The 21,493-nt window shown below is 25.8% G+C and overlaps 1 protein-coding gene across 1 annotated transcript in view; it reads left to right on the top strand.

Moving 5' to 3' along the window:
• LOC135930210 (serine/threonine-protein phosphatase rdgC-like) overlaps positions 1-21,493 on the top strand; it is a 96,733-nt gene that overhangs the window by 11,447 nt on the left and 63,793 nt on the right. The window contains exons 2-5 of the mRNA XM_065466991.1: positions 1,965-2,092; positions 2,133-2,241; positions 16,554-16,714; positions 16,755-16,916. Of these exons, the coding sequence (XP_065323063.1) occupies positions 1,965-2,092; positions 2,133-2,241; positions 16,554-16,714; positions 16,755-16,916 (560 nt within the window). The remainder of the gene's footprint in view (positions 1-1,964; positions 2,093-2,132; positions 2,242-16,553; positions 16,715-16,754; positions 16,917-21,493) is intronic.

The raw sequence follows: 21,493 nt of genomic DNA, 5'->3' as shown, positions 1-21,493 counted from the left end.
TGTGGGGCATAGATATAAAAAAGCTAATATCTTTTATAATTTATTTATTTTTAGTTTGAAAATTATAATCTAATCACTTTAATTTTTTATTTTTATCATGGGTTTTTTATTCATTGTTGAACACATTTTAAAGTTATATAAATTTTTATATTTTATATAAATTAATATGATATATAAGCTATTATATATTAAAAAATTAAAGAAAAAGTTTTGGAAGAACGTGAACGCGTTTTTTTTTTTAAAGTTAACGATGAACGTAAACGCGTTATATTTTTATCAATGTTGACAGCGAACCTGGTCAATTTTTCTGAAAATGTTATAGCACTAATAAATACCATTTTGAGTTAGAATAAAATAAAAACGAAAATATAAAAAATATATATAAATATCAGTTTGCAAAATATCACAGTAAATAAAGTAAAAACGAAAATATAAAACAATGTAAATTCTAATTTCCAACGGATAACAACAAAATAAGGTAAATATGAAATATATATATATACTCATTTGGTACTAAAATTAAAAACAAAGGCTAAAAAAATTTTCTTAAAGAATTTATAATGTTTAATCGTAAACTATAATTTAATAAACCTTTTAGTTTTATTACAAAACTTGATATCAGATCATGCTGCATCGGTGTCATATTAAAATTAGTTATATGATCATATGTATTATAAATAAAAAAAATGAATATTATAAAAGTAGAGAAAAAGTTAGAAATTAATGAAATAGAAAAGGAATTCTTGAAATCAGAAATTTTAAAAATAAATTGATAGAAATGTGTGACGACAGTATGATTAGCAATATAAAAAAGTATGGAATAAAATTAAAATAATTATGAACATATATCAAAGAGAAAAGGAAAAAAATCGTGAATATTAGAGAGATAAATAAAATGAATAATGAAAATGCATATTATGCCTAGAGAAAATTTTAGAGGAGAAAATTAGAATTTAAAGGAAATTACTTGCACAAATGGAAATAATAGGGAGTATAATGAACAAGGTCAGTATTACCTAAAAATTTCGAAATGAAATGCATAACTATAGTAATAATAATTTTGAATATAGATAATATATAAATAATTGTAAGATAAAAGAGAGAACATTTAGAGAAATATATATAAAAAGGAAAAAATAGTATAATGAAGCATAAGAGGATGGGTTAATAAGAGATTCGCACCGAATAAATCACAACCGATGTCTTATAATTAAAAAATTTTGAAGCATGATAATTGCTATGTGATAGCATTAAAAATATGCAAAGTATTTCTATGCAAAAAAATTTAGGACACACACAAGATAAATGTCGGTATATCATAACCAATAAATAAGCATTTCCTTAGATTAATTAAATAGAATCGGAAGAAAATATGCCAAAGGTATATGATGATATAATACCAGGTCGGAGGACGGTATGGGTCTAATATTATATTTTCTAGCGGGTCTGAGTTTTTTAATTATTTTAATAGGGGTCTGGAGTGAGATTTAAATACAAAAAATAGGCCCGGGTCTTTTAAAAAATTTTTACTGCCCACCTAGGCTGTGAATCAAGAAATTATGGTTCATGAAGGCCTCTGACCACAATACGGTAGAGATGGACAAAAGACGACAGATAGACATAAACATCTTTTTGTTATTTATTCCAGATATATTCAAATTTAATTAAATATTGATTCTGTTATATTGTTTGGCCCCTGATTGTATCCTTAAAAAAGGGAGGCGGGCGGGGCATGTTCTGAATGTTAGTCTTTTAATTATTTTTATAAGTAAAATCCTTCTTTGTTCACTATATAAAAAATATTTATAGATATTATTGATAAATTTTGTTTTGGAAATACGATCAAAATAAAGAAATGGATAGAAATCAAAATATATCAAGTGCAAATTCGGAATTATTTAATAGATTAACATTATTAAATTGTAGTTTATTATTTATTAATAAATTAATTATTTTCATATTAGGTTTGAAATCAGCTATATTGATTCAGCGATGGTATCGAAGGTACTTAGCTAGACTAGAAGCAAGAAGAAGATGCACATGGCAAATTTTTCAAAAGTTAGAATATGTTGGAGAGCAGGATCAACTTAAGGTAATCTTTATCTTAAAATTAAATTTACATTTTATTTTAGCTTTATCAATTTTTCAAGGATATTTTAGAACAAAAACCTATGCTTGAAACATATAATGCCAATAAAATTTCAGGACAAGCATTTACAAATACTATTCGAGATAAAATAGGTGAATATAATATTATTAAAAATATAATTTTATACCTTTGTACAAATTATTTTCAGTTATGGATGTAATTTATTTTCCAGTATACCATTGATTTTATCTTAATTCTAAACAGTTTTAAATTTTGGTATCATTTTGAAAATATCTAATATCCATATCACGTCTATACTGCGAAACTTTTTCCGCAAAATAGACTATCGCAAATACATTACGGTGAATAGATATTTTCACGAATGCATTACTGATAATGTATTTACAGCGAGAAAGCGAATGCATTACAAAATATTATAACGAATGCATTAGAGCGAAGGTATTAAGCGAATGTGCATTGAAAAGAATATATTAGAGCGAAAACATTACAGCTAATGCATTATAGCTAATGCAATATAGCAAAAATAATATCGATGCATTACAGGAAAATTAATACCGCGAATGTATTATAGTGAATGCATTATCGGGATTGATGCAATAGTGATTTATTTATATATGACAGATGGTTAATCTAATTAATAAAAATAAAGTATGAAATTTTTTTATTATTTGTATATTTTTTCTACTTTATAATAAGACGCTCATAAATATTTGAAGGGATAAAATCGATTACAAATTTTTTTTATAGATCTAAAAGATTACCAATATATATATAATGCGATGAAATCTGTAATGAAAATTTTTTTTACAAATTTGAAATGGCCATCAATATATTTGAAGTTATGAAATCTATAAAGAATGATTTTTTTTTACAAATCTAAAATAACCGCTATATATTTGAAGTGATAAATATAATAATTTCTTTACAAATCTAATATGGTCGCCAATATATTTGAAGAGATGAATTTATAAAATAAATTTTTTAAATTATAAAATCATAATAATATTTATTTAATCAATTTTTATATAAAATAAAAGGATAATGTTTAAAAAATTCAAATTATTTATATATTGTTTTCAAATTTGTGGTATTGAAGATTGAGTTAAGGCACGAATTTGATAGCTTATTAATTAAAACCAAAGTAAATAATAATATGTTATATCTTTCTATATATATTCATATTATATAATATAATTATTTGCATAATCATACTCCTCGAATTCTAAAAATTATTACATAGATCTTTGTTATACCATAAATATTAAAATTTATATAAAAAAAACTATTTTAAAACACATATATACCAGTGACGAAGCGTCCATAGAAGCAAGGGAATCATTGCTTCCTTGAAATTTTTCTTACAAAATTTTTAAATACACTTAATAAATCTTTGTACTATGCTAAATAAACTAAACTGACTTCGTTAAAAAAATTAATATAATTTTTATAACGTTAAAAATATTAATATAATTTTTATAACGTTAAAAAGATTAATATAATTTTTATAACGTTAAAAAGATTAATATAATTTTTATAACGTTAAAAAGATTAATATAATTTTTATAACGTTAAAAAGATTAATATAATTTTTTTAACGTTAAAAAGATTATATAATTTTTATAACGTTAAAAAATTAATATTATTTTTATAACGTTAAAAAATTAATATTATTTTTACTATATTAAGAAATACTATTATTTTTACTATGTTAAAAAAGTTACTATTATTTTTACTACGTTAAAAAATTTACTATTATTTTTACTACGTTAAAAAAATATACATGAGGGCAGCAAATTTAATATTGATAATTTTTTTTAATAAATAATTATTAAAAAATGTTAAAAAAGCAAATAAGCTAAAATGGCTGTCAAAATGGCCCCTATAAGTTTGAAGTGAGAGATTTATAATGGAATTGTTACATGGTAACCAAAATATTGCAATCTATCCATTCCACAATTACATAAGTTTCATAAATAGCTGGGTTTATATTAGATCTAGGAGTCTCTATTAATTTTATTCATTATAAAAAATCTTATATCAGTAAGTTGGGTAATTTTTATTTAAGATGTGTTTTATTTTGAGAAGTATGTGAAACTAATGTTGATAAATAGGTAACTAATAATCTCATATTTTAGCTTTAAGTTTCAGTCATATACCTCTTATATATTAATATTACAAATTCAACTCCATTTTCCATTTTCATAACATTAAATTATTTATTAAAATTAAAATAAAAAAAATTCTTATAATGACTTTTGCAAATATATTAAATCTTATAATATATTATAATTATATATCAAATAATGAATTAATGTGAAGTCATATTTTCATAGTAAAAAATAATATATAATAACAAACATTTATACTCTACACATATAATTTCATTAAATAACACAAATGAAGAAAATATAATCTTTAATATCAATATTAAATGTAAATAATATTTTATAATATTAAATACAAAAGAATTCTATAAATATTAAATGCAAAACAATTTTATAAATATTAATTGCAAAACAATTTTATAAATATCAGATGTAAAACAATTACATCATTCATAAAAGGTAGGGTGAGCCTGATTGACCAAATAATACACATGATAAACTAGACAAAATCATTTAGAAACTAATTGTAATAGTTTGTTCACTTCTTTAAAGAACATTATAAAATAAAAATTCATATTTTACTTAATATCTTTTTTTATCCTAAGAGGTATAATTAGTTATTGCCAACAGTTATTGATAAAAAAATATTTGAAGGAATTATTTCCAAAAATTCTTAAAATATAATATTTACAAATTATAAATTGAGTAATAAGCTTAAGATATTTGAGCATACAAATTTTAAGCTTAAGCGAAATTTAGCGAAAAGTTAAGCGACAAAATACTAATTATAACTTAAAAATAGTAAAGGCGGTACGATACGAATTTTACTATTAAAAAATAAGCATTGCGGAAGCAAATAAAAAAATGCTTAAATTTTTTTATATAATATTTTTTTCCTTACTTTTTTAATAAAATAAAAAATTTTTCGTTTTTAAAATCCTTAATTAATGTTTAATAATTATAATTGTATTATTGAAAATTTATTAACATTATCATTTAGCTCAAGAAATTTTGATGCGAAAAAATTAATTATTGAAAAAGTAAGACCAAAACCAATTTTACAAAACTTTAAAAGAAATCAAAACTTGCATCTGTAATTATTCTATCGATAAATATGAAAAATATGAATCGCTCACTGGATGTGAATTTTCTAATTCTCTATATTGTTGGTCATGCCTATTATTCCCAAAGGAAAAATATGCTTGGAATGATAAAGGATTTTCGGATATCAATAATTTTTCAAAGGCAGTTAAACGGCAAAGAAACAACCGCTCATTTGCAGTCGATGATTAAATTATAAACATTTGGCCAAAATCGTATTGAAAATATGATAGATTCGATGCGCAATATCAATCGAACAGCATAATTCTAAAGTCAAATCAAACAGAGAAATATTGAAAATATTGATCTCTATATGTTTTCTTGGAATTCAGAAGCTCGTATTCCGTGGTGATGATGAATCTTCTAATTCAGTAAATAGAGGAAATTATATTGAATTAATTTATTTGTACACGGAAGAAAATTTACTATTGAAACTTCATTTAGAAATAGTGCAGTTTTTATTGGACTATCAAGCAATATTCAAAATGATTTGATTAATTCTATTTCATATATCTTACCCCAAAATATATTAAATTCGTCGAATTGTTAGATATTAGTAAATTCCAAATAACCAAAATTTCCCAAAATATTTATTATATAATTTAAACGACACTTATTCTCAATTTTTTGACTTATACAAGCTGGAAACCAATTAAAGGTAGTGTTTCCGGATGTTTAATTTAGAAAGAAAAAAAATGTTAATGAAATACTTGAATTTTTATATGCACCGATTTGATGAGTTTTAAAGAGTTTTTTAAATTATGCTAATTCATCTTAACTTTTACTTTAACAACAGCAAGTGCAGAAAGGAGTTTTTTATCTTTAAAAAGAATCAAAATTTATAGCAGAAACAGGATGCGCCAAAATCTATTATCAAATCTATCTTTGATTTCGATTGAAAAAAAATTATTAAAAAATTTAAAATCTAGCGATAACTTTTATAATGCAGTACTATTTCATTTCACTCAAAAACAAAGACGAATACCACTTATTTATAAATCTTAATTATGTTTGAGTTTGACTAAAATAAATTTATTTTTTTGATTGCTTCCCTAATAGTAAACTTGACGCTTCGTCACTGATATATACATATATAAAAAAAATAACTACAGACAAAATATTTATAACTTCCTTAATTATTCGAATATATATAAACAATAAATAATTGAATATAAAAAATCTATTACTATCAAATTATTCTTTCAACCAATCACAATACCCCACTACTTGAAATTGATCTACATATCATCTTTATAAAAGATTTACTTGGTAAGTCTTCTTCTTCTTGCAAAGGCATTAAAGAGTTATTATTAATCAAATAATGTTGGACATAACCTCATTACATAATTCCCTCCACACGACCAACAAATTATCTTTCTCCTCTTTCCAAGATCCGACTCCAATCTTTTGTTCGCAAAAGCCTATCTTGTCGGTTCTTATCATCTCCCCTTATCTTTATTAAGCTTCATTCTCGAGCCACATTCATCCAATTTCTAGACTCCTCCGATCCATCTATTTCTCTAATCTCTATTTTGATTATCTTGTTTCCTATTCGAAAATAGGAGGCCATTTACAACAGAATTAAACTATATATATTCTCTCTCCTTGCTTCTATAATCTTACCCAATATATATTGTTAGACATTAAACCATTATGACTCTCATAATTTTAACACAATTTCCTATGAAATTTTGTTTTTCATAAATATAACTCAGCCAATTATGTCTATCATCAATTTTAAGACCTATAAATTATGATTCTCATAATTCTGGCCCAACTTGTTTATCATTAAATTCCAACATGCTTAATTATATTATATCTATCATCAATTTTTAAACACATAAAATTATGATTCTCATAAAATTATGATTCTCTTAATTCTCAATTGTTAAAAAACAAATCAATTATGTCTATCATCATTTTAAACACATTGTTATTCATGATCTACACATTAAGGTCTTAAGTGTTTAATGTCTTGAACATATTCTTACTTGTCCTTCAATTTCTACCTCGACTTTTTCTCTTTCTATATTTTTCTTTACTACACTCTTCCCCCATTTAACTGGATTTTCAAACAATAGTATCCAAACCAAACATTTAATTATAGCGTCATTTTGCTTTACCTTTTCTTTCAAGAAATCCACTTCAATTGATGTTTTTCTACCTAAAAACATCTAGAATGTTCGTCTCTGGCCATTATTTCCTTGTTTTTTATGGGTATATATTAGCACACATATTACAGGTTTCACAACTCTTAGCTAATTCTTCTATTTAACTATTCATTTTGGGTCACCAAATATATTCTCATGCTTTATTCTTCATTCTTTCTATGCCTTGATGTCCTGTATATACCTCTGCTAAAATTTTAATTCACTCTTTATGTTTTAAAATGCTTTATCTTCACTTTTCCATTCTATATCTCCCTTCAAACAAGCTCTAATTTTTATTAATTTTTCATCTTGATTTGATATCTTATCTACTATCTCAAAAGTTATAGGCCTTTCTCTTGCATCTATCTTTAACGCTTTTGTTAATATTTAATTCTTCTTCTTCGTTGATATATTCTAAACTATCAATTATGGGCTCTATATCTTTGTTTTCAATTTCTTTATTAAACAATCTCGATAATATATCTGGTAAACAATATTGTTAACCCTCTCTGATATTTCAAAATCGAAATTAGCAACTAATATTAACCATTTTTTCAACGTTGGTGAAACCATTAATTTTTTATTATCTTTTTTGAACAACTCTACCAACGGTTTATGATCCATATATAATAAATACTCTCTACACTTAGTCAAACCAAATTTGACTGCTAAAGCTTCCTTATCTATTGTTGAGTAATTATTTTCAGTACTAAATTGTCTGAACAAAAATAAAATCGGCGTTTCTACATTATCAATCATTTGTAACAAAGCTCCTCCTATACCATCATTAGATCGAGCCGTTATGACTCGTTATGGAGAACGGGACGCCACGCTTTCAGCTGCGCGTGATCCTTACGAGGCCTGCCTGGCTAATCCCTAAGGATGGCCCACTGCTAAAATAATATCTAATGTCTCATAACAATTCAAAATAGGTTTTTCTACCATCTTTATTTTTCTTCAATATTTCAAAACTTTGATTATGTATTATTCCCCATTCAAATTTTTTATTTTTCTTCAATAACTTATACAAAGGTGTAGCTATTTCAGCGGAATTCTGTATGAAACGATGATAATAATTAGAAGTTCCTAAAAACGATTGTAATTCTGTTTATTATTAGGTTTCACATGCTCACAATATTTTCTATATTCTTTTCAATCGGATAAATTTCATTTCCTTTTATTATATGTCCTAAATACGTTATTTTATTTATTCCAATAACACTTTTTTTTAACATTAGCTCTTAAACCATTTTCTAAAATTAGTCTAACACTTTAATATTATGTTCCTGTTCTGTTCTACCTATATCAAAACATCGTCTTAATAATACATGATTCCACTTAATCCTTGAAATAAAGCATCCATAGTCAGATACTTACAACCCAAATGGTAATCGGTAGAATGCATACAATCCTCTATGTGTTGTAATTATATTTAATTGTATTCTCGTACATCCTAATCTGTAAATAAGCATTAGACAAATCTATATTCGAGTCGCTACTTATTAGCCAATGCTCTATTCTTGGTAGAAAATATTTTACTGTTATAATCCATGAGTTTAATGATATTCTATATCTATGCCTAATCTTAAGCTATTATCTGGTTTTCTTATGGGGACTAGCGGTGTCGCCCAGAAGCTATGCTATTGGTCCTATAATTCCTTCTTTTAACCATTTATTTAGTTCCTTATCTCTTTCTTCTATTCAAGAAAACGGTAATCTTCTTAATCCACAAAATATAGCCTGGTAGTTTTCCATTAATTTTATATCTACTTCAACATTTTTTAGAGTATCAAATTCTTCTTTAAAAACATCCTTGTACTGATCTAAAATATTGTTTACTTCATGGCAGAATTTACTTTAAACAATCTCTTCCTGTTTACTTTATTCTTAATTATTTGTTTGTTTATTTCGTCTGGAATTACCTCTATTAAATTTATATCTCTTGATAAATTATTCTCTTCGATCTTGTCTCTAGATTTAATCAAAAATTCTGGTGTTCGATTTCTAAGTTTATCGAGAACTAGTTTAACTTCTAAACTAGGTAACATAATCTTATAAATATCACTCTTTATTATTTCGCTATTTATTTCAGAGATAGTTTCAAAAAAATTCCACCAATTATAAACATGACCTATCGCCTTTATGTCACACCAACCTAAAATTGGTTTAATTTTCAACGTAGTTATGTTATCCATAAAGTTATACACTTATTAATTCCAGGTAACTTTATCCTATAATAACCTAAAATTTTAACATCTAATTGTTTGACTTTTATTTTTCAAAAAATTCTTTTTCTGGCCAAAATCTATTAAAATCTTTTACACTCATCAGGTTAATTTTAGCTCCTGTATTATCTATTAAAAAACATATTTTTGCTTTCTCTATCTTTATCTTTAATTCTCCGGCATCTATTTTTCTATAAAAAAATTTCTAATTCAATCATTCGCAAATTTTAACAATTCAAATTATTTGTTATATATATTTCTAAATTCCTACTTTCAATATTTATATCTCTTTCTTTATCTATACTTCTATTCGTTGGATTTATAGCTAACAAATTTAAAAATTTATTATTATCAAAATAATTATCATTAAAATTTAATCTTTCTCCTAGTCATTTCCTACACCTTTCTCGCGTGTGTCCCTCTTGATCACATGTATTACATCTCAATACAAAATTGTTCACTCGACATTGCTACATGGACCTTCTTGCCACATCACGCGCATTTTAATATAGTTGACTCACATTGACGCGACATGTGACGCTAGCCATATGACAACAAAATGGCTGCTTGTTTCCTGCCTTACATTATCTTTTTCTAATATCAATTTTTTAACTTCCTAGCTAATTTTTCTATAAATTCTTATATAGGACGCATTTCTTCCAATACTTACACCTAAAGCGAAACTTAAGAAAATGATCATAATAATTAAAATCAAAACAATATTATTAACTAAAAATCTACCAAATTAAATTGATTTATTTACATTATAACTAGTTAACTAACCAACGGATTAACATTAATTTACGAAATTATAGGGATGCAAGAAAATGGCTATCATTAATAATAGAATATATTATATATCATAAATAATTATTGTTTTTTTAACCTTAATATCCTATTATTTATAAAGAATTCTAAAGGTCCCTGTTATAATTTTTTTTTATATTTTCCTCACACCGAACACCACTTTTCAAATTTATGGTATTTGAGTTAAGGCATGAATTTAATAACCTTATTATTAAATTAAAAACAAAGTGAAAAATAATAAGTTATATCTTTCTATATAAAATCATATTATACTCGTCGAATTACTAAAAATTATTACATATATCTTTGTTATACCATAAATATACAAATTTATATAAAAAAACTATTTTAAAATACATGTATATAAGAAAATAACTACAGACAAAATATTTATAACCTCCATAATTCAAATTTATATAAACATAAATAATTGAATATAAAAAAATCTACTATCTAATTACTCTTTCAACCAATCACAACATATTGTACAAGGAATATCCATAGGAAAAATATGTAGAAATAAAATTATTCTAATAAGCTCATTTCTTAAAAATTACTACTATAGTGATTCTACAAGAGCAAAAAAATCATTACGATAGTGATTCTACAATAGGTAGTGATTTCACTTCTTACACCGGGCCCAAGAAACGTATGTTTTTCATGATATTTCGTATTTTATTAAAGAATATATAATATTACATATTTTTTAAAGAATATATATTTCGTATTTTATTAAAGAATATATGATATTTCGTATTTTATTAGAGAATATATGATATTTCATATTTTTATTAGATGCTTTATTAATAATAATAAACAGAAAATTTTGCTATAAGAATCACGAAGATGAAAACAAAGAAGTATGTTATAATATTAATGCTATATATATAGTATTTTGCATGGGAGTGTCGTTCTTAGTATTATGTTGCTGTAAATTTTTCAGTTTCAAATCCTGGGAAAATGATAGTTGTTCAAAGTTCTAAGTGGTGGTTGACGACTCGGATAGTCCGGTTATTAATGAAGGGGTATTGATCGTTTCTGATCCAAAGAGAGATGCGTTGACTTCGACTCGATTGAAAGCATCATCGATTGCGGTCTTGTCTATAGCAGGTCTGTTGAACAAATCCAGCAGTGAACGCTACCCTATCTAATGTCTAGATAGTTCGTCAGATGGCTTATCGTCGGTGGGGATCCATTGGATGTATTGTAATGTGGCGGTGAAGTCAGATAACCCTAATTTGATTAGGATTTGGGTGATGACTATTTCGAATGATAGGGATCTTGATCCGTCTTTCTTATAGACGTAATATGCGACGGTGGAATTCGTGAAGATAATGGGCGGTGTCCCGTCCTTGTTGATGGGTAATAAGGCGCTGACTCCAACCGTTAATACTTCGTGTTGAAATGCGCAATGGCGTGCATTGGGACTCCATGAGAAGGGCAGCTTCGGTGAAGGAAGGACATGTTATCGTAACCCCAAAAAAACAACCATATGAAGCTGTTGGAGGCATCGACGTATAATGGGTAGATGGCATGAAATCTTAGCTTGATTGGGTGTTAAAGGGCATCGATAATGACTTTCGCCTTTATCAAGGCCATGTATGTAGCAACGATAGACGTGAGGGGGTAATTGTTCACCTTGGTGTAGTAAGGAAAGAAGAGCCTTGACTTATCTATAATTTTATAGGCGAAGTAGTTAATAACTTTTAGTACTCAGGCTGCGAACAGACGGCCTACATAATAGATTTCCTAAAGAATTCAATTTTTTAAAGGATAAAGAACTATACTGTATCATCACGTTTGAACCATGATAATGAAGAATTTTAATTTAAAACATGTTTTATGCGCGTTTTGCTTTATTTTTTTTTAAATTTTAAGATCTATTCAACTAGAGGTCATCATTCCCCATTAATGGACGAGTCTATGTCTGGGGGGGCAGGAATATTTTTATCAAAACAAAACATAGATATGGGTATCAAATAATAGCTAATTTAAATATCTTTTAATTCAAAGCTTTCATTCTTGGTCTTGATGGGTACGGTAGGACGTGGTGTGGGGGGGGGGGGGTAAGAATAAAAAGTATCGATATGGGTATCAAATAAAAGCTCATTAAAATATCTTTTGATTGTAATAATAATTATCACTCAAAGGGGGCCGGTCTAGTCCCTGAGGGGTCATGAATATTTTTATCAACATAAATATCGATTAGGGTATCAAATAAAGTTAATTTAAATATCTTTTAACTGAATTCATTCTTGGTCTTGATGGGTAGGACTTGGTCTAGGGAGGGGGGTGAGGGGGATAAAAATATTGATATGGGTATCTAATATATGGTAGTTAAAATATCTTTTGATTATAATAATAATCATATCTATAAGTGAGCGGATCTAGGTCTCGGGGGATGGGGGTCAGGAATATTTTTATCAACACAAAATAACGATATGAATATCAAATTAAAGGTAATTAAAATATCTCATGATTGTAATAATTATACTATAGTAGGCGGTAGATCTTGGAGGGTCAGGAATATTTTTATAAACACAAAATATTGATATAGGAATCAAATAAAAGGTGGTGTTAAGATATCATGAAAATTATTATTAACATAAAACATCAACATTGGTATCAAATAAAAGTTAAATGCAACATATTTAGACTCCAATAATAAATATCACTATAAGCAGGGGTCATATATAGTCAATGATTTTTAAAAACTCATTGTTGCCTAATGATAAAATTATATGCTCGCAACTTAATCTAATATGTAATATTTTTAAGTCTCAAAATTTCTGAAGATTGAAACTATTGATCCACAAATTTTAAAATGACATTATAAATGTTTCTTATTGCAGTTATAAATTATTACACTTCTTTACAAGCAAAATCATCCCTATTATTAAATTTTTTTTCAAGCCATATAATCAACACATCATTTATTTATTTTTTTTAATTGAAATTTAAAATATAATTTCGAGCAATTATTTATTATTTAAACAAATAATATTAAGTGACATTTTCTGGAGCAATTAATGCCATTTTTAAAACATTGGCATCTTTTATTGTTACAACTTTTGGCAATTGCATGATTTACAATTGCCATAAGAAGATGCACTTCTTGATGCTGTTATTATGGAAATAGTCTTATTAGGAATGGCTAAATTGTTAAATTTTATTGATATGTGAACGTTCGTTATTAAAAATAGGGGATCATTTTTTCCCAAATTAGTTCCAACCTATAGTTACTCGCTTCCATTTGGATAATTTTGGCTTCAATATTTTTAGGGCATAGATTTGATCTATCATTTTTATATTGAGATCCTATACGTGATCCCCAATGAATAATTTTATTTTTTAAATTATTTTTGTAAACATTGTTTTGCTTATTCATATCTATTAAATAGGCAATAGACGAAGGTCTAGCTAAAATATTTATAATGCTATTGCCTATTGAGTTTGTGGCATTTTTAACTTGCCATAGTATTGTGTTGCCTATTTTATATTCCGTTTTCTCCGAAAGAATATATTTATTAATAGTGTAAAATGATTTTTAGGAATTCCCCTTTTTTATTTTGTGAGCAATCACTATACCCTCAGATTTATTAGTAATAGTATGGTTATAAAACAGATATAAAGTATTTGTGCAAGTTGAATTAGAAACTATGGTGAAATCTGGTTTAAAAATAAAAATATAAAAATGAATAGTTAAATTAGTAGGCTAGAGTTAGAAAGGTTTAATTCAGAATGTTACACAGATCTCACCGTTCAATGATAACTTATTGATCGATTCTAATCCCGATGAAATGAGTAAAAAATGAATAATAAATATTGTTAACCAATTTAAATCTTAATTTTAAAATTCTATACAAACCTCACCATATAATGACAATGGATTATTCTTTTTCTGATGAAAGTAATAAAATTAATGGATATTTTACTAACTCTAGCTTACTAATTTAACTTCATTTTTATATATTTTTTATTTTAAACCAGATTTCACGACAGTTTCTAATACAACTAGCACAAATACTTTATATCTGCTTTATAACCATAATATTACTAATGAACCTGAGGGTATAGTGACAAAATAAAAAGGGGGAATTCCTACGAATCATTTTACACTGTTAAATATATTCTTACGAGAAAACGGAATATAAAATAGGCAACACAATACTATGGCAAGATAAAAATGCCACAAACTCAATAGGAAATAGCATTAAATATTTTAGCTAAACAGTTTTCGTCTATTGCCTATTTAATAGATATGAATAAGCAAGACGATGTTTACGCATATATAATTATTCATTGGAGATCACGTACCTGATCTCAATATAAAATGATAAATAAAATCTATGCCCTAAGAAGCAAAATTATCCAAATATAAACGAGAAACTATGGGTTGGAACTAATTTGGGAAAAATTGATTTACCATTTTTAAAAACGAAAGTTTATAAATCAATAAAATTTAAGAATTTAACCATTGCTAATAAGACCATCTCCATAATAACAGCTTCAAGAAGTGCATCTTTTTATGGTAATTGTAAATCAATTTGCAATTACCAAAAAAGTTACAACAATTAGCTCACTATCTTATGGCCAGTTGAAATATACAATGTTTAGACTGGGCCAGAAAATCAACTTTCATATAAATTCAGCTCACTAACTATTACAGTCTAATTTTATTTTAAAAATTATGGATTGAGCCACATATATTAAATTTGTTTGATATATTACCCTTAAATGTTTTATGGTAAAATCATCTGGCACATCATACAGCAAAATTTATATCCTGTTTATCGAGATTAAAATATTTTGTGAATTTTGAAAAAGGAAATTCTTATATTTGATATTCATTAAAATTTTTATCCAAGAGTGAATATAATAGTAGAAAAGTATTTTAATTAGCTTCTATTTGAGAGTCATATAAATATTTTGTGTTGATAAAAAAATTTATTGACCCTCCAAGACCTAGACCCCATTTAGAGTTTAATTATTATTACAATCAAAAGATATTTTAATTACCTTTTTTTGATACCCATATATTTTTTTTACCCCCCCCCCCTCCATTCACCCGCCCCCCCCCCAGACCAAGTCATAACCATCAAGACCAAGAATAAATGCATCCAGCCAAAAGATATTTAAATTAGCTTTTATTTAATATCTATATCGATATTTTATGTTGATAAAAATCTTTTATCACTGTTTAAACGAGATAATACCGTTTTATCATTCCTTAAATTAAATCCCTAATTTTTTAGATCCCTTTAAAACCCATGATGATCCCGGATAGTTCTGATCTCTTTAAAAATTACGAGATATATATTATCAATGCCACTATAAATTTAGAATATTGTCCATGTATTTATTTACTTAAGTTAAAATAAAAAGTCTCTAGATCCTATATTAAGGCTCTAATTTAATTATATTGTTAATTAATTAAAAAAAATTACTTTATTTATGTAACAAACCTAAATCCGAATTTGGATCCAGATTGAGTTTTCAATTCTTAGCACCTCTTTTTTTTGTCTTGAATTGAACGAGAAACAAATCTGGTAAAATTTTGGAATGTTCAAAACCATGCCTGTGCACCTTTGAAATCTTTTAATGATTTCTATCTTTTTATTATCATAAATTACTTTTTTGTTCTCGAGATAAAAGAAATTATATTAATTATATACATTGGCCTTTATACCAAATATCATTAATTAAATAAAATTTTAAGCATTTTCTTCTAAATTTAATAGGTTTTCCATTATTAGATTTTAAGTATTGAATGATTTCTTCACCTTAATTTTTTCAAAATAAGTCTTTATAAATTATGAAGTTTAAAAAATAGTAGCAGGAAATATTAACAACTTTTTTTAAATTAACCTGTCATATTCATAGCATTCATATTTTATTAAAATTAATCGCCAATGCGAGTATTATATGCGAGTATTATATGCGATTATTTAAAATTGAGGTCATTATCAGGTCAAGTGATATTTTAATGCTTAAACCCTAATAATTTTCATTTGATTCCTACTAAAAATCGTTTGTTATTTTTTTATTTTAATAGAGCAAAAATTTCCTTTATTTGAAGACGAAACAAAACTAATGATGCTTACTGCCCCTGAAACGTGTCCCCTTCAAAATGATGATTTAGATTGTCCAATAATAAATTTTCCATTTACAGCATCTGACATTAAAGATATAATTAAATCTTTCAAACAAAAAAAGGTAGCTAAATTTTAATTTAAAATTATTTAATTTATGAAAGGTGTTACCTGCTTATTATGTTTTGAAAATATTACATTTTGCTCGAAATATAATAAAAACATGTCCAAATATTCGCTTAGCAGATACATCAATATCCAAAAATATAACTGTTTGTGGTGATTTCCATGGCAAATTAGAAGACTTATTAGTAGTCTTTAATAAAGTAAGTATTATATATAATTAATAATTATCAGAGACTTTCAGAAGTGCCATTTGCTCGTCCCGGCCCGGATTTTTTTTTTAAATTTTCGTCCCTGTCCTGGTTTTATATATTTTGAGATCAAGCCCAGATTTTTTTTCAAGATATATTATATTTATTTTTAATTTTTATAGGTAATAGTGGCAATTTAAAATATTTGGTTTTAAAATATACGGCACAGCCCGGGTATATTTTTAAAAAAAAATTTAAGCCTGGTCTGGGTATATTTAAAAATTTAAAACACGTCAGGCTTAGGGCCAGGCCTGCAGGTTTAATAATTATCATTTCATAATTTTTTTTTAGAGTTAAATATAAGATGATTAGAATTTAAAGATGTAAATGCAGTTATTTGTTATCTATATAAATTTTATTTGACTTCATTATTTTCTTATTATCTATGCTATTTTATTTTGGAATTTATTGAATTTTTTTAATATTAATTATGGATCAATTCATATCAATGTGTTTATTGGTTGTTTGCCGATTATCATATAATTTTAACATGATTTATATATTATCATTAGTTTATATTTTTCCTTGATTTGGGAACCATTTTATAGAGGAATAGTATTGTTTTGAATGATCTTAAACTATGGCCAAGTAATTTTACTCTTCTTAAGGGGATAAATAAATTTATGTTACATTTATTTGAGAAGATTGAATTGTTATAACTTCTTCTGAAATTGAGTATTTAACTAAAGGAAAACCTAATAAGGTTAATGTAGTGTACATTATATTTATTATATTTTTAATTACAGCTTAAGGTTAATTATTACATTTATTAATGTCTTCAATAGTTGTATATTTATTTCTTAATCGTAATAGAAAAAATAGTATACTGTTCTATTTATTTTCTCTTAATACAATAACATATAAACACTTATAATACACAATAATTTTACAAAATATCTGATAATAAATATATTCTTGTAAATTGATCTAATTCACTATCTTTAAAGTTACTCGGTTAATCCTAAATTTATCGAGTCACATTATTTTGTTAATGACTATAACGAAGTTTTTGCAATTTAAAAAGAAAATCACAGTATTGGACTTTGAGAGAGTGCTCCAATAGCGAGAAGTTGGCCTAGAAGTAATATTAAAATATTGCTGACCAACTAAGTACCAAATATTTAAGTCTAAGTTAAATTTGAGTTTTATTTGAGAAACAAAATTATGTATCATAAAATAATCTTTCTTTGAAGGAATTTATATGGACCAAAGATGAATGTGGTTATGAACCCATAAAAACATTTGGTATATTTTCCAAAGAAGGTAAGGGTTCTTGGGATATATTTTGTTCTTAAATAGAAAAAGGACTTAATGGATGTTTGAATTTCTCTAAGTGTAATTTTTTTTAATTATGTTATAATGTTTTAAATTGTTGCCTATTAAAAGGAATGGTATATAAAATTTATTTCCACTTTGTGTCTAATATTACTTTGATTTCATAGGTGGTTCGGAATTTGTTGCCTAAGGTTTAAAAATTTGAATAGTTTTAGCGAAACATGGCTATTAGTTGATGCAACTATTACGATAAAAAATTGATTATTTTTTTATGTTAATAAACGGTTTAGAGTAATTTTTTAAAATAAAGAGGCACGAGTAATTTTTTAAACACGAGTAATTTTTTAAAATAAAGAGGCACGAGTAATTTTTTAAAATAAAGAGGCACGAGTATTTTCTCAAATTAGTTATTTTTCTGACCCCCAATTATACATGAACATTTTTAATAGCCTGTAAAATCTGACGGATATTTTTCCTCTTCATCTCTATATTTATCCATTTTTATACCCTCTATATTCATGAACAATTCTATGATATCGGGCTTCATCACCAACTGACCATTTATTATATTGTGCTATTATCACAAACTTTTCTAGTAGTGCTTAATAGACTCAAGTTGGGCTTAAATTTATCTTAGAATGTATAAATTGGTAATACAAGGGAGGGGCTATTTATTAAAATAACAATAATTTTTGGAAAAATAGTTGTGTAAAATTAAATAAATTTATGCTGGAAGGTTGGCTAATATTTACTATTAATCTTGCCTTCTGTTCATTCTAAAGTGTTATGTCCAGCGAGTAGGTAAACAATGTGAGTGAGCGATGGTAACAAAGAGAACGAATGTTTTTTAAATATATAAATCAGAAAACAAAAAAATTTGCAAAAATTATAATTTATCAATAAATTCAAGATTTAAGTTAAAAAAATTAAGAAGCAATTCACAATAAATGTTCTTTTTTAGTTTAAATTTTACTGGTAAAAAAAGTAGGTTTAAATTGGTATTGTCAAACTACTATTGCATCCATATGCAGCCCTGAAGACTTTGTTTATAGAATATTTGAGAAAAATATTTAATAAGAGATAGTAATTAGTATTAAAGCGTATAGCTGGAAGTTAAGCTAAGATGTTAAGGGGGGGGGGGGTATTAAAATATTTACTCAAATGATTGCACTAATTATTTAATAAGTAAATTAATATAAAGCAAATGGTAGAATTTACCATTCTTCATATAATAGGAGAGTATTAAAAGATACATAGAATATAAAATTCGCATATAGATATAGGATTAAAATTACTAATGAGAAGGATATTTGGTATTTATTTATTTGTGTAGGAACAAGTTATTAATTAGTTTCTAAATATTAATTAATTTTAATCAGAAAATATTAAAAAGTTAAGCAAACAGTATTATCCTGTGAAATTTAAAACTTTTATTATACAATATTAATTTTATGTTAATAAATTTAAATTATTAAGGGTAGTAAATTGGATAAATAATATTGTTATGTTATATGGAGCAAACGTTAAATTAAGAACAAATATTTATGAATAAGTTATTATATGCTTACAATTGAGGTTTTTCAACAAATAAATGTTGTGATAAAATTGTAGAAATCTAACTTTTAATCCAGGATATTTATGCAATCTCCAAACAAAAATATAATTTGTTAATTTTATGAAATAAAATTTTTTTAATAAAAAAGGTTAAAACTAATTACTGCCTCTAACATTATCCTATTGTAATATATTGCATTAATAATTAGTTAATATCCTAAGAAATATATTGAATATACACTATGCCATGCATCATACAAAAATCTCCACAATCCACTTTTTTTAATAGCGGTTGATTCAGCGCACTACTTGTTTAAAAAAAATCGCTAACTGTAGCTATAGTGTTGTTTAACGGCTTATCCGAGTCAGCTCTAACAGAGCTGACCCAAGATTCGGGTGGTTTTTTAAGATTCAAAGTTTGAGTCATTTTTATGGCTTGACCCGAGTCGCCGCCAAAAAAATTGACCTCAAAACATGGGCCGATTATTTGATCTCGACTCAAAGTTTGGGTCGTTTACTTCGACCCCCACGCAAAATTCAGGTCGTTTTTTACGACTTCATTGTGTTCCATTTTTCGACCCGACCCAAAATATGAGTCGTTTTTTTTATCTGACTCATTGTATCAGATATGTAATTATAACTAATGAAAAAATATTTTGGTAATAAATCCTGATCAACTTTCCAAATAGGTTGATCTATATCTTGGGGGGTCAGGAATGAATTCAACTTTTGATAACATAAAAATTAAATATGGGTTAAATAGAGTTAGTAAAATATTTTTTAATAATAATGACGGTTTTCAGAATCATGATGGGCGGGTTTTAGGGGGTTTGGGTTTAAAATCATCAGGGTCAGGTTTTAGGGGATCACGGAAATTTATAAATTTTTACAGTGAATGATACAGCAAATAAAAAAATATTTCAGCTACAGCTATATTGTTCATCTTTCTAAATAAGCGGGTCTAGATCCTCGGTATCAGGAATGAATTTAACTGTCTATAGCATATAAATTCAATAAAAGCTAATTAAAATTTTTATTATTAATAATCATGTACGGATCTTAGATTCATGATGGGCATATGCATCAACTTGGTTTGCAAGTTTGGCAGTTTTGACGATAATTTTTATTAAATAAAGTAACAAATTATCCTCAAGTGCTATTAAGCAATTCTTTTATAAAAATAAACTTAGAAATTATTTTGCATTTACTCAAATAGACAATTTCTGACCTGTTCTTATAATATGTCAAAAATCATTGAACATATTTCAATATTATTTTTCGAGAATTATATAAGAAATATTCCTAATTTTTATTTTAGATATTTAACCTATCTCATTTAGTTTTAGATAATGTGTATAATATGCCTATAACCAAGGATCCAAACAGAAACAAATTTCGGTTCGGTTCAGGTTTAAAAAACGGTTTAAGGTTGAGGTTCAGTTTGTAAAAAATAAAAATATCGGTTCGGGTTGAACCTCTAAAAACCGGCTAGAACACTTTTTACTCAAACTTACATTCGAATTATGTATAAGGAAGGATATTTTTTTATTTCATCATTAAAATAAAAAACACATACATATAACCTCATTTTTTAATTGCACATTATAAAGTAATATTTAATTTATAAATACAATAAATAAATATCATGATTAATTTTAATATGAACGATATTTAACTTTATTTACTTAAAAATTTTTATT

Source organism: Gordionus sp. m RMFG-2023, chromosome 5, assembly GCF_954871325.1.
Source record: "Gordionus sp. m RMFG-2023 chromosome 5, tfGorSpeb1-WG-v2, whole genome shotgun sequence".
Taxonomy (NCBI): Eukaryota; Metazoa; Nematomorpha; class Gordioida; order Chordodea; family Parachordodidae; genus Gordionus; species Gordionus sp. m RMFG-2023.
The sequence above is the reverse complement of the archived record's forward strand: the minus strand, read 5'-3'. Positions and strand labels throughout refer to the sequence as shown.